The 19901-nt window shown below is 39.2% G+C and overlaps 1 protein-coding gene across 1 annotated transcript in view; it reads left to right on the forward strand.

The window, feature by feature from the left end:
- LOC126248503 (conserved oligomeric Golgi complex subunit 2) overlaps positions 1–19901 on the forward strand; it is a 107697-nt gene that overhangs the window by 16579 nt on the left and 71217 nt on the right. Inside the window, exons 3-6 of the mRNA XM_049949541.1 lie at positions 2653–2922; positions 5924–6225; positions 14899–15019; positions 15123–15262. Of these exons, the coding sequence (XP_049805498.1) occupies positions 2653–2922; positions 5924–6225; positions 14899–15019; positions 15123–15262 (833 nt within the window). The remainder of the gene's footprint in view (positions 1–2652; positions 2923–5923; positions 6226–14898; positions 15020–15122; positions 15263–19901) is intronic.

The raw sequence follows: 19901 nt of genomic DNA on the forward strand, positions 1-19901 counted from the left end.
CGTGAAACTCTGTTCAACCTCTGGTGTAGTCAGTTTATCCAGGTTCCGTCTCCTTAAATTCCCACCTTTTTGCCGTTTCTTCAGTTTTAATCTACAGTTCATAACCAGTAGATTTTGGTCAGAGTCCACATCTGCCCCTGGAAATGTCTTACAATTTAAAACCTGGTTCCTAAATCTCTGTCTTACCATTATATAATCTATCTGATACCTTCTAGTATCTCCAGGATTCTTCCATGTATACAACCTCCTTTTATGATTCTTGAACCAAGTGTTAGCTATGATTAAGTTATGCTCTGTGCAAAATTCTACCAGGTGGCTTCCTCTGTCATTTCTTACCCCCAATCCATATTCACCTACTACGTTTCCTTGTCTCCCTTTTCCTACTGACGAATTCCAGTCACCCATGACTATTAAATTTTCGTCTCCCTTCACAATCTGAATAATTTCTTTTATTTCATCACACATTCAATTTCTTCGTCATCTGCAGAGCTAGTTGGCATATAAACTTGTACTACTGTAGTAGGCGTGGGCTTCGTATCTATCTTGGCCACAATAATGCGTTCACTATGCTGTTTGTAGTAGCTTACCCGCACTCCTATTGTTTTATTCATTATTAAACCGACTCCTGCATTACCCCTATTTGATTTTGTGTTTATAACCCTGTAGTCACCTGACCAGAAGTCTTGTTCCTCCTGCCACCGAACTTCACTAATTCCCACTATATCTAACTTTAACCTATCCATTTCCCTTTTTAAATTTTCTAACCTACCTGCCCGATTAAGAGATCTGACATTCCACGCTCCGATCCGTAGAACGCCAGTTTTCTTTCTGCTGATAGCGACATCCTCTTGAGTAGTCCCCGCCCGGAGGTCCGAATGTGGGACTATTTTACCTGTGGAATATTTTACCCAAGAGGACGCCATCATCATTTAACCATACAGCAAATCTGCATGCCCTCGGGAAAAATTATGACTGTAGTTCCCCCTTCCTTTTAGCCATTTGCAGTACCAGCACAGAAAGGCCATTTTGGTTAGTGTTACAAGGCCAGATCAGTCAATCATCCAGACTGTTGCCCCTGCAACTACTGAAAACGCTGCTGCCCCTCTTCAGGAACCACATGTTTGTCTGGCCTCTCAACAGATACCCTTCCATTTTGGTTGCACCTACGGTACAGTTATCTGTATCGCTGACTCACGCAAGCCTCCCCACCAACGGCAAGGTCCATGGTTCATGGGGGGGGGGGGGGGCTGGAGGGGGTGGTGGTATGAAAGCATTTTGTGAAGTGCTGAAAATATACTTTTCATGCAGGTGATGTGCTATGATGGAGATTTCACATGGAAATAGTACAATGGTTTTGCGATAGCACATTTTAAAGAATTTCATATTGAAAGCTGACCTGATGCAGTTGCAAGAACTACATACACTACTCAGGTATATACTTTGTAACCCACACACTGTAGATTGGCAGCAGTGATAGAGGACGTGAAGTGAAACTGTAGCACCTGAGTTTTCTTTCACATTTACGTTTTACACAGTGTACAGAAATTCACTGAGCTGACATCTGATAAGCATGTAATGTTAATTGTTTTTCTTATCAAAACTAAAATAACAATTTAATGGTGGTGAGCATATGAGGTGTGTTTCGTAAGAAAAGCTATAAACAATAACAGCAGTGGTGACAAAGTATACCTACATCATTAAGCAGATGTCCCCGTTTATGCTTGTGGTTTAACCTCTTAGCTGCTGCGATGGTTTTAGTTTAATTCAACATGTTCATAAATTTTTGCTTTTTTTCTGGGTGAGCACAAAAGACAATCTCTCAAAAATGTGTGTTTTTGACGTATAATTTGTTGTTGTAGCTTGTTGGAAAACAGCTTGATTACCTTATATGTAGACACCAATTTCAGTTTTTTGATGAGTTTTTACTTGTTACACATCTGTGATTTTTTAAGAACTGATGAATGTCATTACCACAAATTATTGTGTAAACATTGTATTGTGCATTTAATTTCCTTCACTTAGACAGATTTTATGCAAAGTATTAGAGAGGATTGCAGTTTTTAATCATATATGCCAATTACATGTGTTTTTTCTTATATTTTGGGGGTTTCTAACATTTTCGTTGATTGTGCATTTTCCTCAGTTTTGCATTTTGTAAGTCTGGACCATACGGAAACATAAACTAGGGGTTTCACTGTAGATCTAAAAATTTCTGCTTCCTCTAAATTGATAGCAATTGAATGACATCAGCTAGTATTGACTGATTTCTGATCACTGTCAACTACAGCTTGCAAACAACACTGTGTTTAGTGCATCTGCTCTTACATAATCAGAATTAAGAGGTGGAGGCAACAATTGCTGAAATGTTAGCTGTAGTTGAATTGGAAATAATCTTATTTACTGATGTGTTAAATCCATTGAACACAGTTTTCAATTCTACCTGAAGTTAGTGGTGACTGAAAAGGAATACAAACTGGTCAACAGCATTTGATTACCATCAATTCAGCTACTCCCATCAGCCTCCTTACCAATAGTACTCTTTAAAAGTCCACATAGAGTACAATGAGTTCATTTTAATTCTCATTATGTAATACCTGTTGTTAGCAATAAAGACTAAATTCCAACTGAAATAGTATCTCTCTTTTCATGCAGCAGGTAAAGATTGCTTTAGAAGAAGCTCTGAATGGTGTAACAGATCTACTGAAGTGCCGCCACGATGTATTTGTGAAGAAGTTGTGCCTGCAGAATCTGATTAATGTTGAATTCTTTTTAAGTAAATTTGGCTATGTACTTGACTCAGAAGAAACACCTCATAAATATTTTCTGGATCCAGATTTCACAGAACGAGTTGCATCAGAATATAACAAGCTGTTGTTTTCTATTTCACAGTGTGAGGTTTATTTAACTAATTTACACTCAAAGGTAAATCTTTTGAAAACCATTTATGATACGTACTATTTCTTTTTTCATAGATTGTAGTGCTGTCTGTATTATTATTATTTTCATGCTAGTATCAACTATTCTGTATTGATAGAAAGAAATATGGATTACTGATAGCTTGCAGTCACATTTCTGTATATGTTTGCTTTGCAGTTTTTGCACATGCTCCACACACTAAATAGATTGAATGACTTCCCTTTTGTGTATGTTAGTTGAAGAAAATAAATAGATTGAATGTGAATGCCATTACGTTTTTTCAGTATAAGTCAGATAGATAAAATAACTTTTCTAAGACTGGCAGTCAGATAGATAAAATAACTTTTCTAAGACTGGCATCATTTGTTTAACAGTGTAACATGTAAAACTATATTATATTATTTTCAGTAAAAGGTGTTCATTAAACATGGAGCACACGCTTGAATTGGATAAGGGCAGGATAACAGATAAGCTGTGTCCTTGTCAAAAGAACCATCCCAGCATATGCAATGTAGAGTGCCCAAGGAACTTTATAAATCTGAGTGGCTAGTCAAGGATATGATTCACACTTCTGTCAAATCTAAATCCAGTACTTTAGCTAGTTGGACACAGTGACTAATATTTCTTTTTAACACCATATCCAGAACGCTAATTACCATCTGGCTCGAAGTAGCAGTTGAAGTAAGGAAATCAGATACTTAAACATGATAAATCTAGATATTTAAAACTATGTTCTTGTCTACTAAAAGAGGAAAGCAATATATGATAAGATAACAGGAAAATGTTTGCAGAAACATGGATCAAGTTGAAATCTGAAAGCAGGAAACAGAAGTCAGAATGTTTCTCTCTTGATGATGTCCAGCTACTATTTGTGTTGCTCTTAACCCAGGCTCTTGCATGAATTTCCTTCCACTCTTGTACCTTTCAACACATATTCCCTTATCACATATAGTTTTATCTCCATGCGAGGGACTAACCATTATCAAACACTCATAGTTAATTGTATGATTGACCTGTTGTTACTCCTGTGTTCCAGCAGTTGGTAAGTGTATTTTATTCTGTTATTGTTGGAAATTAATGCCTCCTATCCTTACTCTCATAAAATATTGTAATACTGTGTGACATTTGACACTGCTGCCAAAGTTTTGAGCTACAGTCCTAGCGTCTCCTGTTGAAATGCAAGGTTGCACCGTAGTATGTAGAACATGGCTAACACTGACATACATATTATAATTCCTAAATTATGAAAGTGAAATGCTAATTTACATTCATAAAAAACTGGAGACTGTTGTTTGGAGGTGCCACATTAGATATCAGCACAGTTAGATGCAATGTTTGTTGCTTTAGGGAAGCTACAGAGGAAATACTATCAAGTAATTGAAAGCAGGTGGTTGGTCACCACTGCAGTGGCTATGTGAAAGATCAGTGACAGCACCTGTGCCAAATACCAGGTAACAGCTGAAGGAGTCAGTCACAGATTTTTCATTGTTCTAGGCAGTGTGAGTACCATATTGATTTACTACATTACTAAAAAGATTGTGCACACAGAGTGCTGTGAATGACTGAGCAGACTAACAAGACTAGAAAAACAGTAGGCAAAAACTTAATGCACCTCTCCATAATTGAAGGTGAGTGGTGGAATATAAGACATATGTTCATATTTTTGAATCGGAATCAGAAAGACAGGTGTCATTCTAGAAGAAGAAAAAAAAATGAATTTTCAGGGAAATGGCGATGGATGGCATATAGGATCAGGAAGACATTGCTGTCAGCAAGTTGAATATTAAAACACGTCATCATTAAGTTTCTGATGTCATATTTTAACTGTTAGTTTATCATCTGCTTCATTCCTTATTATAAAATAGGTGTGTTTTTGACCTAAACTCACTGTCTGTTGTTGCCATGACCCTCTTAGGTATTAGTAACCAATATATTAGCATTTTATTGAATACATACACTTTTTGTGTTATGCATTGTGGCACTAGTGAAGTCAAATATGGGGTATGCCATTTCTCAGAGTTTAAAAAATGTTTCAGCCTAACTGTATTACATTAGAATATGACAAATAAATATAATCATCTACTTATTTAGAAGGAATGCATTATACACTAAATGTTATTGTAGGTTATGAGAATAGGTTACAGTGCAAAGAAGGAAGCTGCTGTAAGACATTATGCAAAATACAAGAAAGAGTTCATTAAGCTTCAGGTCTTAAATTTGGCATATAATTATTTTTCAGTTTTGTTGTGTTTCCTTTTTTTCCTATATTTAATAGAAATTTTTATGTCAAGCCCTGAACACACACTAGTTTATCACATACACATATTAACACAACTTGTAATTGTTTGCCATTTGTATTACTAGACTAAAGTGATGGTTGATTTCAAGTTTCATTTGTTGTATTAATACTGAAGACTATTTTAAATTAATTTTATAACAACTTGCTGATATTGGTCTATAACACCAGTTTATTTTTTAGGCTGTACCTGTACAAAACAATGAAATGTGTTTCTGTCTGAAAGAGAGCATGGGAAAACTGAGGAAGTTTGAAACATTCTTGTTTATTGGCTTTTGTCATTCAGAAATATCTTTATAGAGTCCCATAACTGAAATAGTGGTCAGTGAAATCATATGTTGAATTAAAAGAAAGTCAAGGAAATTAAAGTACTACAGAAGATTCACAATATTTTTCATTGTTGTTCATGTAATATTTTAAGTTTTTTTTTTTTTTTTTTTTTTGTGTCTTGGGTCATGTTTCCCAAATAATTACAAGTTTTTAATTGTGTTAATTTTAAGATATTGGGAGTCTTTCAATTATTTGCACATTCCTGTACATATTAGAGAAGAATTATCTGAGTTGCTACATGCTATATATACTGTAGAGGAAACTCAGTTATTCATGCATAGATTTCCATGTGTGACTTGCAAATCAACCATTTTTAACAAAGTTAAGAAGCTGTATTTTAATTGTAATATTTCTCTTGTGTCACTCATTAACTTTTTCCAGAAAACAAGCAGAATATCTGAAGCCATGATGTTGGGCCTGGATGATATGTTTTTGAAGAGTTTGAAAATGAAAGACATGAGTTCCATTGCACGTTGCTTAAGAACCTATGCAGCATTAGACAAAGTACATGAAGCAGAAATGTTGTATCGTAAGAACATGGTTGCACCAGCTATTTCAAGTGTTATAAGTGAAACAGCAATGGAATCCAATATAATGGGCCTGAATGGTGTTTATAACAGATTACTAGACTTTGTAAAGGTTGACATGAGTAATCTTTTAGAACTCACCAAACTCACCAGAAGGTATGATAACTCTCTCTCTCTCTCTCTCTCTCTCTCTCTCTCTCTCTCTCTCCCTCCCCCCTCCCCCCTCCCTCTCCCTCTTCCTTCCCCCTCCCTCCTGCCTTCCCCCTCCCACCTCATGCCCTACACCCCCTCCGCACTTCCCTTACTTCCTTATCCTTCCTCCTTTTCTCTCTTCTGATTTCATCTCAAATTAATGTGTCAATAAAAGAATGCTTGCACATTGGGATTACACATTTGGAAATACATTTGATGCACAGATCAGTCAACCATGCCTGATAAGACTGCACTGGTTATTTGTAACAGTGTTGAAAATGCAACCTTTTTTACATTGTGTGGTATATCTGCATATAAATACAAAAACTCTACAAATGGTAGTGTTGTATGATTTACTAACAGTGATCAGTGAACCAAAGTGCAGTAATATTTTTCATTGTAACAATGAAATGTTTTCATATTTTTGAGCCACAGTCGTGTAATAATGTTTGAGTGATATTACCGCAATTTGACTGTACAGTCAGATGGCAGAAATATCATTCAAACAATGAAATGTATTTCATAGTCAGCACGAAGTAACTTTTACAAGTACACAACAGCCATTGTGAAATATGCAGGAACTTATCAGCAATATTATTCATTCTTTATATTCATGTTTCAGTTCTTAATGTTTGTTTCAAAAATATGGCATCAGGCAGGAAGCCTTCTCCCTATTGACACACCAATAAAATATCTCATTTCTCTTTCCTTTCTTTCTGGACATGGCATATCATTTTGTAGAGTATTTCTTGAATGAAGATAGCACCATTTTTGAGAAGCAGCCTCCCTGGAGCCAGGTTAGTTTCCCGTTGTTAAATATAATACTAAAAGGAGAAATGATTTATACTATCTATCACTTCTAGTTAGTGTGGTACAGGAAGGATGAGGTATTCAGACATAAATATCCGTGACCACTTACCCCGTAGAGTGATGTAAGGAATTTAATAGATAATAAAATTAACTTCAATCAAATTCTGAAAACATATCTGCTGGACAAAGCCTTATGTTTTTCATATTTCGTTTTCATCTGCATGGTGTCACAGTCTTTCCTCCCTGCAGTGTAACCATTCTCACATGCAGGAAACTCCTTACCAACACATACTCGTCATTTAAAAAATAATTTATCTAAAAGTTAAGTCCACATGCACCTGTCTCTTTGGTACAACCAGTGCCCTTGTCGAGCAAATCTTAATAAAGTTCTAACACAATTCATACTGAAGTTTGTCATGATGTCCTTACCGTAAACAGTATAATTATATTGATGAAATTCCATAAGTATCCAGAGTTGCTTCTGCATGTATTGGTAAGTAGCCAGATAGTGGTGCACACGTCAGAAAAACGGGAGAGAAACGATGATGACGCAAGGCAGGAAAACTGCCTGCAGATGGGACTCAGACCCACACCAAAGTCAAGCAACAGGGCTGACTGAACAGCGGACCTGACACAGCAAGAGCAAGTCAATAACAAACTATGCAACAAACTTTCGACACAATGCTGTCAACGGGTAAAGTACAAGCCACCATCCAAATAGAGACCGAAGAGGAAAACCAGTACCAAAGCGAAGTTGTAGATGAGCAGTCAGTAGTGCAGTGGAGACTGCTATCAGATGAAGTAAATGACTGACTAAGCGGTCGAGGTGCGACGGTATTTATGTCAGCCATGAGGGACACTATTGGCTGGTGTATTCATGTGGTGAGATGGAGGCGCACTCACTAGGTGTGTGCAGTGGTGTGGCAACACTGCCCTCTATCGTCCATCAAGGCCCATTTGCTGCAGCCTGATACCAGAGCTTCCATCTGTAATCTTTCACATTAAATCAACTTCTCTTCAACGAAATGTGCTGAATCCATTCCCATCTTCCTTACCAAAGTGCAAGAGATTTATCAACACAGATATGTTGTTTGGAAGTGTAGGAGAAATTTGACATGAGATGTTGAACAGATTTTTATGCAGCTTCTTTTTGAACACAAGAGTTTCAAATGTGGAATTATGTACAAAATGGAGGCTTTTTAGTATAAGATAGGTTGTATGCTCTTTGCACAAGTTTTGAGAAATAAAACTGGATCTTGGATTCAGGTTGTTCCCAGGTTTGTATAAAATTCCTTTGCAAATTAATAATCTGATCAGTTCCTTTGTTTCCTGAACATTTATTTCAGTCAAGCTCCTAGTACAAAAAATGGCTCCATGTTGGAATGTGATGTCAGATTCTGACAGTTGGGTGTATCTCTTCAGCCACATTCTTCTGAATTTTTCAAAATATTACATCATATTATCTTCATTTTCAAGAGTCCACCTACACATCACTAGTACCAATGTACGGTATAACCCTGGTTAACTGAAATAAAGAGGGGAACCTGTTCCAGTTAACAGTTTTTTCAGTTAAGCCATAGACATCTGATATGTGCTACAGTATTTTGCATTGTATGTATTTTTGAAAATTTTGAAGCAAAAGAAATCTCTTTTCAGGGTGCACTTAAATTCTTATGAAAGTTAAAATTACAGCATTATGATTAGCGTAAATTAATATACAGTGCACTGTACATCATTGTTTATAACATAGCACAAAAATACACTTGCAGTGGAAAGAAACAAAGACTCCAGTGCATTAGTGTTAGAAATGTAGCTTTGTTTAGACTGGTGAGTCAGTGGGTGTTTTTTGGATTCATTTCATATAACCCAGGGTTTGGTTGACCCCAGTTCGGCTAACCCGGGTTTTACTGTACATAGATTTTGAATGCATGACCCCATGACATTCAAAAGGTATTATCACTGTTTGCAGCTAATTTTTCTCTTCATACAATGTCATGTCACCATTGAATTCTTCCCCCCCCCCCCCCCTCCCCCCCACATTGTCAGGTCAGCCATCAAAAGGCAAATTAAATATTTATTTGGAGAATTAGTCATTCACAGCAAGATATTCATTGTTGCATATCCTTCTGTTGTGATGTGCAGCCTCCCCCCCCCCCCCCCCTTTTCCCTGACACACACACACACACACACACACACACACACTGTCCATATTATTATTATACAACCACTACAATATTGATCAGACAGCCACACCAAACATGGTCATCAATAAAAATGACTTGCACATTACACAACAGAGTCCATTCTAGCAACTATGTGAGTGAAGGTAATGTGGAAAGCAATTTCATTTTGGGAACAAAATATGAGGAAATAAAAATTTTGTCGTACCGTGAGGAAATAAAATGTAGACAAACATGATCATAGTACACTCATGTCCAAGGGGTCTTTGAGATCCTTGAAACAATGTCAATAATGCATGTGCTAATAGGTATACCGGTAAAACCATGACATGTTGAACAGTTATTTGATTAAAAATCATACTGGAAAACTAATTGTGGTCTACAGGTAATGCTACATGGTTCAAATGGCTCTAAGCACTATGGGACTTAACATCTGAGGTCATAAGTCCCCTAGACTTAGAACTACATAAACCTAACTAACCTAAGCACATCACACACATCCATGCCCGAGGCAGGATTCGAACCTGCCACCATAGCAGCAGCACAGTTCTGGACTGAAGCACCTAGAACCGCTCGGCCACAGCGGCCGGCTAATGCTACATGTAGTGTCTCTTCATTGATTGACATTGTCAGTACAAATTGTGAAGCCGTTGCATGCCAGTATAAGATTCACAGCATCTGTCCAGACTGTGGAACAAGACAACAAGCATGGCCTGTAGTAACACATCATTTTGATATGTAAAACCATCTCAGTTTCAGCAGTTGGCACTTCGGCAAGATAATGACCCTGAGTGTGGGTTGTTACACATGGCAAACTTGACCATACTCTTGTTAAATATTTTTCTTTCTTTAACACTTTCGAGACGAGCGACGTAGCTTCTACGTCGGTCCGACAGTACCCCAAAAAGACCATCGACGTAGCTCCTACGTCGGCTGATTATCAGCGACGTTAACGACTCCCAGCGCATGACTTTCATATTCGGTAGGTTTAAAAGTATTCTCTGGTTATCCTAGTACCGAGAAAAAATTATAGATGGCAGCATATGTCACTGTTGGAGGTGGTACAGGAGTACATTTTGAGACATTTGCTTTGCCGCGCTCACGCTCGACCTACAACAGGCGCGCGGCAGTTCGAAACTTTAGATTGTTGTCGGCTGATAGCTTTACGCTTTATTTTTGTCATGGCCTTGTGAGATGAAGAAGTAGAGTTTTTATTGAACAATAGTGGTTCAGAATTAGATGAAGAAATTGCAGATTTTGACATTAGTGATAGTAAGCTATTTTTTGTCCGAATTTCCCATAATTCTGTGGTTTGATTGCTGGTGAGAAAAAAGATAATTTTTACAAATTTTCTTATAGATGAAAACGATCCCTCGGACAGTGAACCGTCAGAAAGACCGGAAGATGAGGCTGTTGACATCGTTGGCACAACAAACACAACTGGTCATTGCAATTTGCCATATTCTTCTGGCCAGTGGACAGATGATGATACAATCACTCCCCAGCTTCCTGTTTTTTCTGAATCCTGTGGAATTCAAGATGGGATTGACCAACATTCTTCAGTGTTTGATTGTTTCACGTACTTTTTCGATGAAGAACTGGTGAGACTGATCAAACGAGAGACAAACCGCTACGGTAGAATGACAATAGAGACGCTAAGTGCTACAGGAAAACTGAAGCCTCAGTCAGTGTGGTGTAAGTGGACAACAGTGAAACTCGGTGAACTGTATAAATTTTTTGGTATTATTTTGCATATGTGCCTAGTCAAGAAACCAAAACTGTCTAACTCTCTCTCTCTCTCTCTCTCTCTCTCTCTCTCTCTCTCTCTCTCTCTCTATCTATTCGTTTAGTCGGTTCCGACTCTTCGTGACCCCATGAACCAAATCACGCCACTTTTTCCTGTCTTGCACATTCTCCCGTAGACCTTCCAGGTTGGAACACATTGCTTCCGTGATGCCATCGATCCATCTCATCCTCTGACGTCCTCTTCTTCTAGTTCCTTCAATCTTCCCCAGCATTAATGTTTTTTCCAGCGAGGCATGCCTTCGCATTGTGTGTCCAAAGTAGGTCAGCTTTTGTTTTAACATTAGACCTTCCAGGGAGAAATCTGGTTTAATTTGCTCCAATATTGATCTGTTGGTTCTCTTTGCAGTCCATGGAACTCTAAGAAGTTTCCTCCAACACCACAATTCGAACGAGTCAATTCTTCGCCGTTCAGCATTTCTAATGGTCCAGGTCTCACATCCATACATCACAACTGGAAAGACCATAGCCCTCACAATACGGATCTTTGTTGCTAGTGTTATATCTTTGGACCTTATAACCTTGTCAAGGTTTGACATCGCCTGTCTACCGAGCAACAGGTGTCTCCGGATTTCATGGCTGCAGTCGCCGTCAGCAGAGATCTGGGAACCGAGATAACTGAATGTGGTCACTACCTCCATGGTTTCTCCTGCTATATCCCATGAATTGGTAGGTGTAGTTGCCATAATTTTCGTTTTCTTCACATCCAGCATAAGACCGGCCTTTTCACTTTCGTCTTTCACCTTCAGTAAGAGTGTTCTCAATTCTTCTTCACTTTCTGCCAACAGGATCGTATCATCCGCGTACCTGAGGTTGTTTACATTTATTCCAGCTATTTTAATTCCTGTTTCTCCTTCATCTAGCCTCACATTCCTCATAACATGTTCTGCATACAGATTGAATAAGTACGGTGACAGTATGCAGCCTTGCCGGACCCGTTTCTGAATCTTTAACCATTTCGTTGTTCCATACATAGTTCTCACCGTGGCTTCTTGGTCAAGGTATAAACTCCGTATCAGATGAATGAGGTGATCTGGTACACCCATTTTTTTCAGTACGTTCCATAATTTGTTGTGATCGACGCAGTCAAAAGCTTTGGCGTAGTCAATAAAGCAGAGGTACACATCTTTCTGGAATTCTCTCGCTTTTTCCATAATCCACCGAATGTTAGCAATTTGATCTCTAGTTCCTCTTCCTTTCCTAAATCCAGCTTGTTCTTCTGGTAGCTCTTGATCTAGATATTGGCTAAGTCTATTTTGTAAGATTTTCAACATAACTTTGCTAGCATGTGAAATAAGTGCGATTGTTTGGTAATCTGAGCATCCTTTAGAACTTTTCTTCTTTGGAATGGGGATGAATACTGATCTTTTCCAGTCTTCTGGCCACTGCTGTGTGATCCATATTTTTTGACATATTGAATGCAGCACTTTCACTGCATCCTTTCCAGTGACTTTAAACAATTCTGCTGCTATTTCATCATGTCCACTAGTTTTGTTATCAGCCATATTTTCAAGGGCCCACTGGATTTCACTCTCCAAAATATGTGGCTCTAGTTCTAAATTAACATTAACATCAGCAGTAGGAGCCCTGTCATGATGCAGTTCTTTTTTGTATAGGTCTTCTACATATTCTGCCCATCTTTCCTTAACATCCTCTGCTTCACTCAGATCTTTCCCGTTTCTATCTTTTATCATTCCAATTTTTGCCTGGAATTTTCCTTTAATTTCTCTAATTTTCTTATAAAGATCTCTTGTCTTCCCCATTCCGTTACTATCTTCAACTTCCTTGCACTGTTCATTAAAGAATATATTTTTATCTCTTCTAGCTAATTTCTGAAAATCTTTATTTAATTCAAACTGTCTAACTACTGGTCAACAAATCCCGTGTTGCAGTCCTCATTTGCGGCTAAGTGCCTGCCAAGAGATAGATTTTTGTCAATTCTACGAATGCAACATATATTCCAAAAAACCAGGTAGGTCACAATCCTATTCATAAGGTAAGACCTATATTCGACAGATGTGTGACCCAAAGTGGAAAGGCTTACAAGCCAGGCAAAAATATTATTATAGATGAAGGCATTTGCCCTTTTCGTGGTAGACTAAGTTTTAGAGTGTATATGAAAAATAAGCCTAATAAATATGGTGTAAAATTTTTTATGCTATGTGAAAGTGAAAGTGGGTACATCCTGAACTGTGAAATTTATTCTGGGAAACAGTCTAATGCCGATAACAGCATTTTACACATTGTAGACAGATTGTGTCATTCATTTCATAATAAAGGTCACACATTGTACATGGACCGATTTTACACCAGCGCTGATTTACTGTATTATTTATGGGTGAAAAGAACTAAGACAGTTGGTACTGTGCAGAAAAATAGGAAAGGACTACCAAGGGATCTTGTTGGCCAGAAATTGAAAAAATATGAACTTTCGTTTCACAGACGAGATCACTTACTGATTGTAAAATGGAACGACAACAGAGGCGTTTTTCTTTTGACAACAAAGCATAAAATGACGGCAACAAATGTCAGTGTAAAAACTAAATTTGGAATGGTGGAAAAAATGAAGCCAGACTGTGTTTTGGACTACAATAGTAAAAAAGCTGGTGTGGATCATAGCGACCAGCTAGTGGAAAAAAGTTTCTTTCACATTTTCATGCTCATGACTGTAAATTCATACATTTTGTACAAAACGTCGCGAAATACAAGCAAACATCTGGTTGAATACATTACTGAGTTTGCAGAGAACTTGGCTCACAAAGGTGGCCTCTTAGACTCATGCACTTCTCAGAATAGTTCACCCATCAACAGACTAAGCGGAAGACATTTTCCAAAATTAATTCCAGCCGCAAAATTGTGTAAGTGGCCTCAGAGAAGGTGCAAAGTACGCGCAGAAACAAGCAAGGCCAGATATGGTAAAGTTTCAAGGAAAGACACGCGATATTATTGTGAAACCTGTGACGTAGGGCTTTGTTTTCCAAAATGTTTCGAAATATTTCATACAAAAGCCAATGTAACTGTGTGATTATTAATAAAATAAAAGTTCATATTTCAACAGTTATTCATTTAAAACTAACAACTTCAATCCTATGTCCCTTAGAGGTCCTAAAACCTAAAAAAAATTTTTTTTTTCACTGTGAAAACAGCATACTCCCAAATTAATATACAACCCTTGTCACTAACGTAAATGTTTATTTCTTTGCAATACTCTGAAGGGAATGGACGTAGTTTCTAAATGCAAAAGAACAATCTACTTTCTGTATAGAATCTGCTGTAGAAAATTCAGAAAAACTGTGAAATCGCTCAGTACCAGCCGGTTGAGCGTCTACACTCACGCTCAGTACTCAACTTGTTAAATTTTCTCCACAGCAGTGAGAATGTGCTACATGCAACATTTTTACTTCCAGACCACATTGCAGTGACTATGGTCGGCATGTAATCTGCCAGTATGTTCACTTTACAGTCCCATTTCGTACAGATGGAATATTCTGTGCATAATGCACACAGAATGCAGTCCCAACTACTTCAAATAAAGTGTTGACAGACACAGTATTTGTAAGCACTCTTGGAAGCTTTCTGCTAACCATCTATGTCACATGTTTCTATGTTGCCCTGCACAGTTTACTGCACACATTGTCATCATGACCCAGTGTTGTTTCATTGATGTCAATGATTCTTTAATTTATGGTCACAAGTGTTCTGTGATGTCATGTAACAAGAATATATAGGTTGTTATGTTCAGTTAACTACTGCTTATTTTTGTATAATTATTTCTTTCTTATTGAGTTTACAGAGCTCTGTACATTTTAAATGTAATTTAATTTTTGTGCATACATGTTTCCAGATTTCCAGCTGTAAAGAGTTTCAGTTTTGTCTTGAACAGTTTTTGGCCTGAAGTTGAAGAGAGGCTTGAAATGAATTTATCATCTATATTTGCTCCAGGGAATCCAGATTTGTTTTATAAGGTTTGTTGATTTTGCTGTTGAATTTACACTGTGATTGAGTCAAGGTATTTATATATTTAAAATAAAGAACTTTAATGTCAGATTTTAATTTAATTGATTTTAGCATTTTTCAGAAACTGAGATGTTTATGAAAAAGTTGGAGTACTTCTGTGGAGTGGAAGGGGACATAAGTAAATTCCACAGTCACCCACAGTACCAGTCCTTCATAAACAAATGGAATTTATCCATATATTTTCAGATCAGGTAATACAATATATATATTTGGGTTACATATATGTAAAGATTGTTGTGTTTTTGGGTTAAAAGGAGACCATTTGCTGAAAGGCACAAGTGTTGAGTTGCACACACAAAAGAAAGAAAACTTGTTAGCTTTTGGAGTTACCTGGAGTTATCCTTTGACATGGTAACATAAAAAAAAGAAACACACACACACACCTATGCCCGTGCCCCTACATCGTGCCAGCTGAACTAACAGTGCCAATGCTTCTTTTCAGCAGACAGGGTTGTGGTGGGGGGTAGTGTCGGTTGTGGTGGGTAGAGCGAGTGGGAGAGTGAGTTGGGATGGCAGCTAGCAGCTCGGCGTGAGATGGCCAGTTTGCTGGCTAGGAATGTGAGAGGGAGGGGTGGCACGTATAAGGGTTGGCACAATTTTAGAGGCCGGTGGGAAACAACGCATGCTGAAGGCAATGTGGGGACATGCATTGAGAGGAGGTGACAGGATGGACGAAGGGAAAATTGTTGGGTGGAGGGTCAAGGTACACTGTGTTACCTGAGATTGTGGCCAGACAACAGGAGTGGAGAATGCGTTGTAAGAATAACTCCCATCTGCATAGTTCAGAGAAACTGGTGATGGAGGGAAGGATCCAGATGGCTCAGGTTGTGAAGGAGCCATTGAAATTGAGCACGTTGTGTTCAGTTGGATATCGTGCCACAGGATGGTCAACTTTATTCTTGAAAACAGTTTGGCATTGGCCATTCATCCTGTCGAGCAGTTGGTTGGTAGTCATACCAACATAAAAAGCTGTGCAGTGTTTGCAGCAGATTCGGTACATGACATGCCTGCTTTCACAGGTGGCCCGGCCTGTGATGGAATAGGATAAGCCTGTGACAGGACAGATGGAGGTGGTGCTGTGTGGGTGGATTGTGCAGGTCTTGCAACAGGAATATGATCCCTGTGGCCAGGGACTGGAAGTGGCATCAGGATGGACTGGGATGTTGTGTAAATTGGCAGGCGATGGAACAGCACTTTAGGAGAGGTGGGAAGGATCTTATGTAAGATGTCCCTCATTTCAGGCCAGGGTGGTAGATAATGAAAGCCCTGGTGAAGTATATGGTTCAGTTGTTCCCGTATAGGATGATGTTGGGTGATGAGAGGGCACTCCTTTATAGCTGATTCTTGGGGGTGGTGGGAGGATTGGGAGTATGTGAGGGTATGGCATGGCAAATCTCTTTGTGAACTGAATTTGGGGAGTATTGCCTGTCTGTGAAGGCCTTTGTGAGGCCTTCCGCATACTGGGCACAGGAATTCTCATCACTGCAGATACATCATCCACAGGTGGCTAGGCTGTGTGGGAGGGAATTTTTGGTGTGGAAGGGATGGCAGCTGTCAGAATGCAGTTACTGTTGGTGGTTATTGGGTTTAATGTGGACAGCGGTGTAGATGGAGCCATCGGAGAGGTGGAGCTGGCTATTGTGCTTCCATTGAAAGAATTTCTGCTCTTGTTGACCAACACCTCAGCCAATTGCCTGAAACTTAACCTCCCACATCAAAGATACTGACCACTTGCCCACTTACCGACTTTCCACCATCTCCACCCCTTTACCTTCTGAATCCTTACTCATCACTGTTCATGCCATCTCCCTATGCAGCAACATCCCTCATGCTGACGTCCTTGCCTCTATCGACCACTATCTCTTCCAATGCCCTTCATACTCTAAACCAACCGCCTCCTTCCTTATACACCTTACCAACTATATCATATCCCACAATTACTTTTCCTTTGAAGGGAAGGTTTACAAAAAAAAATCTGCAACACAGCCATGGGCATCCGCATGATACCCACTTATGCCAACCTGTTTATGGGTCATCTAGGGGAAGCCTTCCTAGCCTCCCATACTCCCAACACCTAGTCTAATTCAGGTTCATTGATGATACTGTCAGGATCTGGACTTAGGACCAGAGTGTCCTATGCACATTCCTTCTCAACCTTACCACCTTTTCTGCCATCTGCTTCACCTGGTTGGCCTCCTACCAAACTCATCACCTTTGCTTGATGTTGACCTCCACCTCTCTGATGGCTTCATCCACTCCAAAGTCCACATTAAACACATTAACAAACAACAGTACCTGCATTTTGGCAGCTGCCATCCTTTACACACCAAAAAATCCCTCCCATACAATCTAGCCACCCATGGCCGACATCTGCTGTGGTGAGAATTCCTTTGCCCAGTATGCTGAAGGACTCACAAAGGCTTTCACAGACAGGCAATACCCCCCCCCTCCCCCCCCCCCCCCCCCCCGCGCCGCAAACCCAGTCCACAAAGAGATTTACTGCACCATATCCCTCTAGCAGACCTAGTTGCAAGATCTGCCCAATCCACCCACTCAGCATTTGCTACTCCAATCCTGTCACAGGCTTATCTTATTCCGTCAGAGGCCAGGCTGCATACAAAAACAGCCATTCATGTATCAGTTCTGCTGCAAACACTGCACGGGTATGTTGGTATGACTACCAGCCAGATGTCCGCCAAGATGAATGGTCATTGCCAAACTGTTGTCAAGAACAAAGTTGACCACCTGGCAGCACAACATGCAGGTGATCACAACATGCTCAATTTCAAAGGCTGCTTCAAACCATCTGGATCCTTCCGTCCCCTGCCAGCTTCTCTGAACTATACGTATCATTATGGTAGTTATCCTTACAACACATCCTCCACTCCCGTAATTGTCCTGGCCTCAATATCAGGTAACCTACTGTATTTGCACCCGCCACCCAACAGTTTCACCTTCCTCCATCCTGTCACCTCCTCCCAACTCATGTCCTCACATCGCCTTCAGCATGTGTTGCTTCCCACTAGTCGCTACATTGTGCCTGCCTCTATACCTGCCACCCCTCTCTCCTGTATTCCTAGCCAGCAAACTGGCGCTCTCCCGGCGAGCCAATAGTCATCCACACCCAGTCCCTCTCCCTGCCTCCACCTCCCCTTCTCCCTCCCCTCCCTCTCCCTCTCCCCCTTCCTCTCACCTCCCCCCCCCCCTCTCCCTCCCTCTCCCTCTACCCACCACACCTGAAACTACCCCCACCATAACCAGTCTGCCTGCTGAAAAATAGCATTGGCACTGTTAGTCCAGCCATCACCACGTAGAGGCATAAGTGTGTGTGTGTGTGTGTGTGTGTGTGTGTGTGTGTGTGTTTACTCTAGCTCATCAAAGAATAACTCTAAAAGCTAGTAAGCTTTTTCTTTTTTCTTTTGTGTGGGCCTATTGACAACTTAATACTTCTGCCTTTCAGTGAGTGGTCTCCTAAAATCCAAAAGTATTTACATTCTTCGAATAGGTTTGTACAACATTTAGAGATTGCTTCAATTATTACATACCACAGAATATACCATTACATAATTACTGCCATTCTGCTGTGGAAATTAGCATGGGTAGATCATATTGTGTGCATTTGATGCAGTATAAAATTATGTCACAGGTACCTGTAATTGAAAGAAATGTTTTGGTTCACTGTGTGTTCATATAATGAGAGAGTTATTTATTTAAGTAACTTTGACAAATTAAAGAGTGTAATGACTGGTGTTCTCAAAAACATATAATGTGAATGGCAATTACTCATTGTTTTCTGTAAAACTGATGACAAAAAGTCTAGAAGATTATAAAGCATTTAGTATCAATTCCTTGTACAGAAATATGAATATTGAAAGCTTCTCTGCTCTCTATAGTATAAAAAATTGTAATCTTTGTTACAACTAACAGTGGGTTGTAATCTTGGGGAAAAACGTAAAAGTTTTTGCACACACCACTTGCACGACTCCAGAGCCGATGGTTTAACTTGAATCACTCGTGGCATGGAATTAACAGTTACTGTTGCAGTGGGCGTGGGTATTTTGTGATTGGAAATTGAAACAATGGTAAAAGAAATTTCTGGTCAAATGTATTGTGCTTCCTGTTCCAACATCTCACAGATTGTTTTCCTGATACATTGTCTTCTGGGAGACTACGTGATACGAGGAGCGACCAAAATGTAACTAGAATTCCATTCCTACTGGTGGAGAGGAGGTAATGACTGATTTTCCTATTAAGTGCCACATTTCGCACTGGTTTTAATCAGTTGACCATGCAACTGTTTATTTGGAGTACTTATTTTCACAAATACTTTTCTCATGTTCAGAATTTTCGAGTTCAGGCAAAAAAGCCTACTAATATCAAGATTTTCTCAAAAATCATTATAGTTGAGATTTAGTGCCCCGAGTGTGACACAGAAATCAGTCAGTTTTCAAAATGTTGGAATACTGCTTAATCACCGTAATCAAAGGAATCAGAACAGATTAAAACTAGTGTGAAAACACTTTTTTACACACAAAGGGGATAGTTCAGTATGAATTTATTTCCTGAGGTACCACAGTTAATGAGGTTAACAGGCATTACTACTTTCAATTGTTAAAGGAATTTCGTGTGGTACTGCTACAAAAATTCCCCATTTTGTGGTGATCAAAGGACTGGTTAATTCACCGTGACAGTGCTTCTGGTCATACAGGATTGACTGTCAGTCTGTTTTTGACTGTAACCGAAGTGTGGTTTGAGATCCATCCTACACAATTTTTCTTGTTAATTACAGTTAAAATGAACAACAATTGGAATGTTTTCAGGACATAGTTC

This window comes from Schistocerca nitens, chromosome 3 (genome assembly GCF_023898315.1).
Source record: "Schistocerca nitens isolate TAMUIC-IGC-003100 chromosome 3, iqSchNite1.1, whole genome shotgun sequence".
Classification (NCBI taxonomy): domain Eukaryota; kingdom Metazoa; phylum Arthropoda; class Insecta; order Orthoptera; family Acrididae; genus Schistocerca; species Schistocerca nitens.